Source organism: Sinocyclocheilus grahami, unplaced genomic scaffold, assembly GCF_001515645.1.
Source record: "Sinocyclocheilus grahami isolate Dianchi unplaced genomic scaffold, SAMN03320097.WGS_v1.1 scaffold130.1, whole genome shotgun sequence".
In the NCBI taxonomy this organism is placed as follows: domain Eukaryota; kingdom Metazoa; phylum Chordata; class Actinopteri; order Cypriniformes; family Cyprinidae; genus Sinocyclocheilus; species Sinocyclocheilus grahami.
This window is the reverse complement of record NW_015505309.1, coordinates 1,356,675-1,368,961: the sequence shown is the minus strand read 5'-3', so window position 1 is coordinate 1,368,961 and position 12,287 is coordinate 1,356,675. Positions and strand designations below refer to the sequence as shown.

Genomic DNA, 12,287 nt, shown 5'->3' with positions numbered 1-12,287 from the left:
CCCCCCGCTAGCCCCATTCATCCCTCTGACTATAAACCAACCAGCTGATTCATTGTTGTTTTTATTGTTAGCACTTTTTAACTCTACCTTAATTAATTGTGTCAAGAGACTTTCACACACAAGTAAAGAACATTATTCCTCAGCCAGCCACAGCACACGAGTTGAAATTGAGCACACCGAATGTCCTTTTTTAATGATTGTGAAATTAGATTAAATAAAATGTTATAAAATACTATACATTTTTTAATATAAAATTATTCCGAATTTTATCTCTTCATATTTATTCAAACTTTTTTTTTGAAGTATAGATTTAATGAGGAAAATGATTGGTGAATGTTCAAATTCTGCATATCTTCGACGTATTCGTCTACGATCTACGTGCACTTTTACGTTTATCACATTTTGAGATTAGTGGAAGCATCTGGAGCTTAGGCGGGGTAACTAGCAGGGACCTGAAAGCTTGTTCTCCTCAAGGCCATGTCTCATTGAGCCTGACACAGCCTGATGTATCTCCCCCAATTCACCCTCCTCTCGTATGAAACAAATTGTACAGGGTACAAATGTGCGTGGAAATGGCGGGAAGGCTGCTGTAACGCTTCCTCTGTTCCCCTGTCATTAGCTCAGTGCCACAGAGGCTGGGATTGATTGTTCTGCTGCGATAAGATCATCTAATATTCATTAGAAACTATACAAGAACTGTATTTGTTTATAACCAATCTTAATTTGCTGAGTGCTCTGCTAAATGTACTGAATGTTGGCTAAGGTCTGGAAAATGAAGCTACGCTAGCATAGAACAGACAGCCTTAAAATGAGCAAGTTAAAGAAAAACTGGATACAAACCACATACAGGGGTGCAATAAGATCTACCAAATATAAACGACACAGCATGTGTAATATCTCTCGATTTAATCTGTTATATATAGTGCTTCACATTTCCCTCATGTGGCTGACTTTTCATTTCTAGAAGATCTAGAAATGCCCAAAGCCACACTGTAACAAACAAGTCCATTTGCAACATCAGTAATGATTGGAGACCCTCCAATGTGACCTAATCGTTTTGATCTAGGAACACAAGTTCTATCATTAGAAACTCGCTGCTTACTAATGATGTAGTTATTTTGTTTCACATAAGCCTTTTTTTTAGAAAATAGTTTTTGTTGTTGACAAATTTAAGAGATTTATTTAAACATACAATTAATTATTTAATGCATCGGTAACAGGTTAAGTCAAAAACAGTATGGCTTTACATTATTTTGCATATATTTTAAATATAATATAATATATAATATGTAACTTTTTCCAACTTATGAACTATGAGCATTTGAATAGCTTTCAAACTGCCATTTGATGTGAAGCAGCTACAGCAATATGTCACAACACATTAAAGAGCATCAAAATTTATTATTTGAATCTAATGATACAACTGATATAATTTGAAAGGTTAGACTTTGTTTTATCCCCAAAATCATATTAATATATTTAAATTCAAGCTTCAACTACTGAATTGCTGTTTTGAATGCGTCTGCTTTTGCTCAGCCAATGCAAAAGGTTTCTAACAAAGCTGCAGCAGAACTGTTGAATTACTGTTTTGAACAATCGGTTGAGTGAATAATTAAATGACTCATTCACAAAGACAGTCAGTTCAGGTTTTTGAACAAATTGGTTCAATGAATGATTCAGTGATTCAGCGAATCACTCATCATTTTTTGCCACCTACTGGCATGTCAATGTAACCTGTGATAAGAGTCACTGAGTAATCGCCACCATTAATGCATAGTATGATACAAACACTGAAAAGTCTCAGTCCTGTTGGATTATTACCAGGGACTGGAATTAATTGTTGCATAATGTTATATATGCACTGATAAAGCACTTGAAAAGTTGCATTATTCTGTATTATATCCTCCTGTGGAATCCTTTCAAGTAGCTGTGGCAGGCAAACACACACTCTAGTAAAAGTATGAGAATCTCACCATGCGCATCAATAACCATGATAAGCTCAGTATGTCCACATGCACTCCAGACAGATACAAGCAGTCAGGAGTCAGTGGAGCCCTATCTATTCCTCTCTCTCTCTTTGTGAGTCATAATGATAAATTGTGGCCGCTCTCCAGATACGGATCTCAGCATTAAAGTCCTGACCACTGCTCTCGCCGCACCTGCACACCCTGTCAGTTTCCCTGAGGTTAGTTGGCCAAGCCTAATGGAGCTTCAGAGACATGTAGATGCCCACAGCCCCTGTCTGTCAGAGATGACAGCACTGGTGACTAAGGGGCCCCATTCAGCCGTCCCGATCTGCAGCTAATCACACCGGCTTTAAATACAGCCCAGATGCATCACGGCCCATGAAATGGTTTGTTAAGGGGCCGGCCACGCAGTGGGAGTTTCGAATTACCTGGTGAGTCATTATGGAAGGACTTAGAGGACGGAGGTGAGCTGTGAGGAAGTGGGAGGGTGAGGAACATGAAGAAAGTTGTGAGAAGGAGCTGCTGTAATGTATGTGTGAGTGCAGGGAGAGGGAGGTTGGTATTTACTACAGCCTGCAGGCCTGGTGTGGAGAACAGCGGGGTCAGGGGACCAGTAAGCCCTGGAGAAACTGAGAAAGAGCAGAGGTATACAGATGGACTTGTCCGTTAGGGTTTGTGTTTACTGTGGACTGCTATTAGGAATTGTAAATGAAGCTGTGCCTTCTCAAAAAAGAATGAATGAGGGGAAAATATTACACTTCATCATAAGCTATATATAAATATTTAGTCAAACAGCACAATTGCAAAAATAAATAAATAAATAAATAGATTTTGCTCCAGTTCCAGTGGGTTTAGATTTTGATTTAGATTTAGCTTTTTTTTTCTTCTTCTTCTTCTTTTTCTTCTTTTTGCTTTATTTGCTTCCCAAACAGGGGTACTGAATCAGCTCCTAGGGGGTAGTTTAAATTAATTAATTAATTGATTTATTTATATTCATTTTATTTTATATTTCTTTGATAATTAATGTGTAGGTGTGACACTGTAATAGAAAAACAAAATAGAAAAAAAAATAATCCTAGCAAAATTTAAAGCTTAATTTTCAGCTATTTTGAATTAAATTATTATTGAAAAAAATCAAGATGTTAAAACTCAGTCAAGTGTGAAATAAAATCAAAGACAAATTACAGAAATTATGGTGACAAGTTAAGAATATGGAAATAAAGGTATTTAATTTAGATAAATATTGTTATAATGATGAAAAAAAATTTTATAGTGCAAGTATGATAATTTGTGTTGATGGCACCCTATGCATTTATCTGAAGATGCCAGACAGATGCAGAGTATTTCAAGCAGACAGCTATATCTCACACCGTCATTGACTATGAAACAAAGCTGCTCAAATCAGCAGGCATGCAGTGCCTTGCGAAAGTATTCATTAATTTTTTTCACGTTTTGTTATGTTGCTGCCTTATGTTAAACTGCTTAAATGTACTTTTTTTTCCCACATCAGTCTACACTCCATACACCATATTGACAAAGCAAAAACAGAATTGTCAAAACTTCATAAATTAATTAAAAATAAAAAAACTAAAATAAGTACATTGCATAAGTATAACTAAATATTTAGCTGAAGCATAAATAATTAGCTAAAGCACCTTTACAGTCTCAAGTATTTTTTGTTTGATGCGACAAATTCCTTCAAACATGATGATTAGATTTGAGGTTCATCAGACCAGAGAATATTATTTCTCACAGTCTGAGGGTCCATTAGTTGCTTTTTTGCTAATTCTAAGTGTGTTTTCATGTGTCTTCACTGAGGAGAGGATTGAGTCTTGCCACACCGCCATACAGTGATGTTTGTCCTTCTGTAGATTGCTCCTATCTCTACATATGATCATGGAGCTCAACTAGAGTGGCCATCAGGTTCTTGGTCACCACACCAACCAAAGCCCTTCTCCATCAGTTGCTCAGTTTGGCCAGGAGGCCAGCTCTAGGAAGAGTCCTGGTTGTTCCAAACATCTTCCATTAAGGGTAACAGAGACTACATGCTTCTGTGAACCTTCAATGAAGCAGAATATTTTTCTGAACTCCTCCCCAGAAGTGTGGCTTGACGCAATCCTGTCTCTGAGTTCTACAGGCAGTTCTTTTGACCTCAGGGCTTGGTTTTTGCTCTGATATACATTATCAGCTGTTAGACCTTTTATTAAGATGTGTGTGCCTTTCCAGATCATATCCATTCAATTGAATTTGCCACAAGTTAACTTCACTTGAAGTGTAGTGACATCTACAAGCAATATGAATGCTCCTGAGCTAAATTTTAACTGTCCCAGATAAGGGTATGAATACTTACGCAATGGAATCATTTACGGTTTTTATTTTTAATAAATTTGCGAAGACGTTAAAAACCATTTTTTTGCTCTACCATTATGGTGTATGGAGTATAGATTGATGTGGAAAAAAAGTAATTTAAAGCAGTTCAGCATAAAGCAGCAATATAGCAAAACGTGGGGAAAAAATGACACTGTATGCTCTTGTGACTGCACATGTTTGTTTGGCCTTTTTGCCTTACTGAACATCTGATGTTACCGTTCCACATGTTGAAATTACTCCTTTCTCCATCGTTGGCAAAAAGAAGTAGTGTAGTATGACAGCGCTACATAATTAATCCTCAGATATATGCATGAGAGGAATAAGAAAGTAGGTTGAGTCACCAACATAAGGCTGCTGCTTTGTAATTAGATTATGCATATTTAATAGCTATGATTATGACATGTGCGTCCCCTCTTTTGGAGCATTCGGCGAATCGTGAGCGCCGATGCCGTGAACTCAGAGCGAATGAATGCGACGTTGTCTCCAAAGTCACTCCATGCCTCTTCATCTCCATGAGATTCAGTCGTACAGTCTCTGTCACAGCACATAACATCAAACCAAACCTCCCTCCTCTTCCCCCCACCCTCGCTCTTTTATTTCTTGCAAACACATTTTATAAAAAGTCCAAACAGCTGTTGTCGACGTGCCCATGTGAGCGAGTGTGTGTGTGTTGTGTTTCTAGGGTGGTTACGCTGCCTACCGATACACTCAGCCTGCTACTGCTACCGCCGCTGCCTACAGTGACAGGTAAGACACACACCGCTGCCTGCACACCATTGACAACACCATCTTACCAGGCCCTCCGGTGGGGCCCTTAACACCCACCCACCTCCCCCACCGAGGCAGCCTCGTTCTCTCTCACCCTTTACTCCTCTGAGGTCAAACTCTCTCCCTTCGTCACGGGCAGAGGCAAGCGCAGGCATGCAAAAAAAAAAAGGCCAGCCTGATTTATTAGCCTAATTCCCTTTGCCAGTGGTGATGGGGAATAGCACGGTGCCCAGTGCAGTAATTGGCAAATTAAATCAAATGAGATGTCACTGCAAATGTATTGGTGAAACACATCCATGGCGGAGCAACTGTAACTGCAGAATGAAGTGGGATAGACCTGACAGTTCCTCAGAGATGAGACAAAAGCCTGTTTGGCAGGGCGACCAGAGGAAGTCGTCTTGGCTGATTCTGATTTTGATTTCCTTTTTTTTCTTTTTTTCCCTCCCTCTCTCTCTCTCTCTCTCTCTCTCTCTCTCTCTCGTCAATTGTGAGTGTAAGCTTATTGCAGATGGCACGCAATCAAGAATAAAGCAAATTTGGAGCCTCGATGTGATTGTAAAACATTCGCATGACACAAAAGCATATCTGCTCATGACTGTTAATGGCAAAAAATGATCGTAATGCTGTCATCCGACATGTAGCTACTGACAATGTGCAGCCATAACTAGATGAAGCAACACTTGATTATCATGTCATCTTAGCAGTGCTGTCATAATCTCTCAACGGTGTCCCTGCATGCCTTTTGATAAGTTGTGTGCTGTGAATCTCACCCGACCGGTTTTGAGTGGTGCTCATCATCATTACATCATGTTTATGTAATCATCATGGGAGTGTTTGTGCGTGCATAGATCCCAGTGTCCACGGTAAAGGCAGATCATTAGCTAGCTGCGAATGGGGACCAAATGCACCCAAGTGCACTTTTTGATGTCTGTCGGCCGTGAACTGCATGTCGTAGTGTTTGTAATTGTTGCCAGGCTTAAGATCAGTGTGGTTTCATGATCGGTTCAATAACCACATGTGTCCTCCTCACACGCGGGGGACTTCTCTGGATAAATACAGTCAACTGTCCTCAGAGATTAAAGTCAGACCGTCTTAAGAAACCACGGTATTGATTCCAAGGGCCTGTGTTGCTTTTCTGTGGCTTCTTGTTATGAGAAATCTTTTATGGTATAGCGGTAATTAGATTTTCTGTTGGTTCGATAACTCTATGCTTAGGCAATCATGTAATGATCTTATGCACCAACTTGTCCAAGTAAAACATTAAACTATTTTATTTATCTATTTATTTACTTAAGTAAATAAATGGAACAGACTCAATGTTAAATAAAAACAGAAAAGGATGTACAGTACCATTCAAAAGTTTGGGGTCGGCACGATTTCTTTTTTATATTTTTAAAAAAGGTCTTATGTGCTCACCATATTTGATCAAAAATGCATTTATTTGATCAAAAATGCATTTATTTGATCAAAAATACAGTAAAAACAGTAATATTTTGAAATGCTATTGTCATTTAAAATAACTGTTATATTTTCAAATGTAATTTATTCCTTTGATGGCAAAGCTGAATTTTCAGTGACCATGCTGATTTGCTGCTCATTTGCATGCTTATTATTTCAATATTGAAAACAGTTGTGCTTATTAATAATGAACTCTAATACCTGTTGTTTAAGATTCTTTGATTAATAGACAGTTCAAAAGAACAGCATTTATTTGAAACATAATTTTTTTGTAGAAATTATAAAACGATTTGACTGTCAATTTATTGCATCCTTGCTGACTGAAAGAGTTAATTAAAAATAAAATACTGACTTCAAATATTTGAATGCTAAGGTAGATACAGTCAGGAACATTTCAAAGTAGTATACAGTTCATGTTTACATTAATTAATTTATAATTAAGCATGACTTTAAAAATAGCTGTACTGCTTTGAAATGTTTTTGACCATATCGACATCTTTTCTGTTTTGATTTATCATGGATTCTGTTGCATTTATTGGGCAATAAATACATAAATAAACTGTTGTGACACTATACTGTACATTCAGTGACATCAGAGATTTTTTTTTTTTTGTGGTGCTTACTAAGCTAGGCATCAGTATTTCTATTGCTCATACTTATGGATTTGAAAAATCCCCAACCCTCAGTATCAGACATCTCGTGCATAACTCGTCCCACACCGCTTGTGCTACAGACATGAATAGTGTGTTTCAGCTATTGCTTTAACTGTTCTGTCATTAATACAGATCTTAGTCTCTCTTTCATTATGTTCTATGAACCCCCCAAAATTGCCCATGGTTCAGTTTGTATTAAAATGTAGTTATACTAGTAGACATAGTCATTCCTTTGCCAGTGGGCAGAGCTAATGCTCGAACTGATTAAATTCAAAAAGTTTCCTTAATGTTGTTTAGCTCGCTGCAGAAACCTGCTTGATTGATTATGCAAATGAAGAGGCCTCTCAATAACATTTGAATTATTTTGTTTACCTTTAGACACATTTTGAGAATAATAGCAGCTTTGGGAAATTGAAACCGCAGCCCAACATACAAATTAGGTCCCTGATACAAATTCCAGCTAAATTAGACTAGTCTTTCATAATAGAGATTATAAATGATTGTTATTGAGAAGTCATACATTTTTTAAATTTTTCGGATTTAAAATGATTGAATTATTCATTTGCAATGTAAATGACTTAGAATCTCTCTTCCCTCATAAAAATAAATTATTCATGTCTCAATGAGTAACGTTTTTAGACAGTTGGAGTTTAATCGTTCAGTCTACCTCCATTAAAATAACCTCTCAGCACTGTTAGATGTTATCACCTCGTGTGAAAGATATCATCTCTGATCTCCGCTAATCCTGCGAGTGTTTAGACTGCAGTTGATCTCTTGCCTTCCATGGTGGCAGATACCAATACCCCAAAGCTTTATCTTAACAGAATGGTGCACTCTGACACCCTGCCGTCCCGACGCCGGTCTCATTAGCTGTTAGCCATTGCTTCTGGTTGCTGCTCTTTGTCAGAGCTTCACTCGCTCTCCGTCAGAGATGTCCAGGGTCAGCCTTAGATCTGGAGGTGTTGCTAGGAGGCACAGTCTGGGTTAGGGCTGCTTCTTTCTCTGAAATCTCCTTTTAGCGCTCAAGGCTCAGCTGGTCCCATCTGAACAGCTGCGGGCTGGGGGCACATGGGTTAGGAGTACACAGTAGCCTTGCTTCCTACAACCCACCATACAAGCATCAGCTGACCTCTGTCCCCACAACACTTGTTCAAGAAAGGTTGAGGTGGCCCATCGTGTGTGTTTCTGGCGCTCCGAGTTGAACCCCTCAGGGCTGGGATAGCAGCTGTGCGGGAAGCTAAAGCAACTCTTTAAACTCTTGTATGAAAGGCCGTTTATTTAGTTTAAATTATGCTGCTAACACATACCAGGCATGCTCAGGGGTGTAAAAAGCACTGAGAAATTAAACTTGATGGACAGTATGGGATTCCACACAATTAAAAATCATGTATCAAGCTAAAAACCTGCTTCAGGGAAAGTATTTCTAAGTAAAATGTCAACTTTTTTTCTTAGGAAGTGTTGACACTTGATTGGAGTTATGTAAAGCCTCAAGTGTTTGTCATTGACAATAGTTATGATGTAATTAAAAAGCTTTGATTTGGATCAAAGATTATGTTGATGCTTTTTCCTCCCTTTATAAGGATGAATATATGAGGAATTAGTTTACGTGAACAAATTGCATTTCATTTAAAACATTCATATGAACATAATTTGACTTGTTAGTTCAGGAAGACTGACAAAAATGTACACTATAAATTGACTAAGAAATGAATAGTTCTTAATCACCAAATCAGCATATTAGAGTAATTTCTGAAGGATTATGTGACACTTAAGAGTGGAGTAATGATGCTGAAAATTCTGCTTTGTTCACAGGAATAAATTACTTTTTAAAATAAAATAGAAACAGTTATTTTAAAGCCGTCATGAATTGAGAAATCAAATTTTCCTTGATGTTTTGACATGTTAGAGGTCATTGTACAATAATTTACGGTGGCCGAGAGAGAGAATTGAAAAAACATTATAAGTGCACCTCAGGAAACATTATCAAATAATTAAAAAAATGCAGTTCATGACCCATTTAAACTGTAATAACATTTCACAATATTACCGTTTTACTGTATTTCTAGTCCAATAAATGCAGCCTTAGTGAGCATGAGAGACTTATTTCAAAAACATTAAAAGTACTGACCCCAAACTGAATGGTAATGTATGTTTGTTTCAAAATGTGAATAGTTTACTTAAATTGCATACTTCATGATGACTTCAGAAATACATTTTATACTTTGACTAGAAAGTGTTTTAAAATGTTTTAATTAGAAGTGGTATTGAGTAGGAGTGCAAATAATTAGTTTCAGGTAAACTAAACATTTTCCAAAATGATGCTTATTTGTATGAATGAAGTACAATTACTCAAATGATTTACACCCCTGAATGTGGGAAGTGCCTGTGACCCTTGATAGCTAATACGAAGAGAGGAAACTCTGTGAGATGTATGTGTCTTATTAGTTTAGTGTTGAATATTAAATGATAGAAATAAATTACTGAATGGCAGTTAAAATATAATATAGAAATATGTGTGATGTAGTCCAGTGTAGTACTGCTCATTTTTATTGCTTGTGACTTAAGTGTCTTCATGAAGTGCATGTTTAGTCTGTAATGTGTATGAATGGTCATATCTGATGCCAATACGTATCTGATTTTCTAAGGCACTATGAGTTATAGAAAGTGTACCATTTGATGCATGTGTTCAAATGCATGTCTGCATTGAGCTTTGCTCCCTAGAGTATATGTGTGAGTGTAACTGTGTGTGCGTGTGTTTGTGCATTGGGACGGTCAATACTGTCATGCCGAATAGAACATTGTATTCAAAACAAGCCCCCTAACATGATTAAGAAGGCCGATTCAATCTGAATGCTTAGTGGGAATGAATGATTCATTTAGTTATTAAAAATAGCTCCAAGTGGCAATTAAAAAGGGGCCTGGCAATATGGCGGCCAATGTCTCTAATTAGACATGTGATCAGGCCATGACACATCATTTGTCACACCTGTGCAGTGACTCATGAAGCCTGTGCAGTGCAACCAATGATACGGCTAATTCTAGTCATGTTTGTTTACCCAGAATGCACCATTTACCCACATCCTGTTTGCATTATAAAAAATTGTTTTAAATTTTTTTTTTATTATTATTTGCAACAGAGCTTGGATTATACTCTAGTCCTTTCTATGCTGTATATTCTATATGTTTCTATATTTTTCCTATTTAAAACTTGACTCTTCTGTAGTTACATCGTGTACTAAGACCGACGGAAAATTAAAAGTTGCGATTCTCTAGGCCGATATGGCTAGGAACTATACTCTCATTTCAATGATATTACGCAGCGCCTGAAAATAGTCCCCAGCTAGGTAACTTCCAATAAGCCTATTTTCAGGCGCTGCGTAATATATTTGCGCCTGCTGCACCCATGGTACGGCAGCAAAGTTCCTTGATTATTACGCCGGAATGAGAGTATAGTTCCTAGCCATATCTTTTCATTTTCCGTCGGTCTTAGTACACGGTGTAACTACAGAAGAGTCCAGTTTTAAATAGGAAAAATATAGAAACTCTTTGGTCATTTTTGAGCGAGATGCTAACGGTCTAATCAGATTCAATGATCTATGCTAAGCTACAGCTAAAAGTGCTACCGCCAGACCCAGAGATCTGCTGAATGGATTCGAAAACGGTAAAACTCAACTGTTTAACTCTAGGGGAGTTGGAAAATGAGCCTATTTTCAAAAATAGTGGAGTGTTCCTTTAAATCTGTAAACAGTTCATGTTAAATGTAAATTAAATAAATGTTCACAGTTCACAAAGATTCAGGGTGCACCCAGTAATTTTATATTTTTTTTGTTATTGTTGTTGCATATTGAACTTACTGACACTTAGTGGGGCAGATGCAGTGTCACTCAAAATTTTTCTGTAACTATCGAAGTAAGCCCTGATGACAACATTATTTAAAAATGTAATTATGTGACCTCAATACGTTAGCCCCCATGAGGTGACCCTCTTTGCGGAAAATATATATTATATATATTTAATATATTTAATTCAGCATGAATTGCCATTTTCAATTTAACAAAACAAAACAAAAATGTGGGGTGAGGTTTGTTTATTTCTGTTGGAAATTGATTGAATAAGTCCGAATGTGAGTTTGTAAAAAAAACAAAAAAAACTTTGTCTAAATATCTATTTGGCTACTGGCTTAAAAGTCATTTCAGAAGAAGAGCTTACATTCACATTAAAAATTATGAAAAATAAACATTAGGATTGTTTGATGAATAGAAAGTTCAAAAGAACAGCATTTATTTGAAAAAAAGAAACATTTTGTAACATTATAAACATCTTTACGGTCACTTTGTTCAGTTTATTGTGTTTTTGCCTAATAAGTGTGAATTAAAAAAATAAATAAATAACATCTTACTGACCCCATGAATTTTTCAAAATGTACCATCCATTTCTATCATGTATAACATTTTTTAATGAGGGTAAAAAAAGTGCACCTTGTTATTTTGACATTTTAAATAAACATGTCCATAGTACAGTGGGAGTTTTGCTTTTCTCTCTCTTCTCATCTCTCTCCCAAGAAAAGTTTATGTTATATGACAAAATCACTTTGATGTATAATATTATCTGCTTGATTTCCAATATCATCCGTGTATAATGGTCGCAGTCTCAGGTGTTTCTAACTGGCTTGACGGTTGGTTTTTATGTGACCGTTCAAGGCCATCCCAGTGCTATTCAGTAATGCTGTGAATGCAGTTCCTTGACTTTTACAGAACAATAGTGATGGAGGGAGGGGGTTTACAGAGGAGGGGACGTTTAGAGTGGCTAAATCAAACTGTCTCGCACACAGCTGCAGTTTCTATTGAATCGGCCCCAGTCCGAGGTTATGATTTAGTCTCATCTCTGATATACTGTATATGTCTTTTTTTGCTCCTCTTCTTTATTCCCGCATTTGCATCTCCAATCCCCCTAGCATGCTCTTCCCTGTTCCTCCATGTCGATATGAGCACTTAGAGCTCTGGTTCTTTTTGCTTGTGAGCTATAACCCATTTATACCCCCCCCCCCCCCCCCCCCCCCCCCCCCCTCCCC

The 12,287-nt window shown here is 37.3% G+C and overlaps 1 protein-coding gene across 10 annotated transcripts in view; it reads left to right on the top strand.

Annotated features, from left to right (window-relative positions):
* The window catches only part of LOC107590590 (RNA binding fox-1 homolog 1), a 183,623-nt gene that overhangs the window by 166,146 nt on the left and 5,190 nt on the right, over positions 1 to 12,287 (top strand). For 9 of the 10 annotated variants that reach the window (XM_016279446.1, XM_016279448.1, XM_016279450.1 and 6 more), the window contains exon 10: positions 5,020 to 5,084. The exons of the other annotated variant lie outside the window; for it this stretch is intronic. In XM_016279446.1, coding sequence (XP_016134932.1) covers positions 5,020 to 5,084 — 65 coding nt within the window. The remainder of the gene's footprint in view (positions 1 to 5,019; positions 5,085 to 12,287) is intronic. 10 annotated transcript variants of the gene reach the window in all.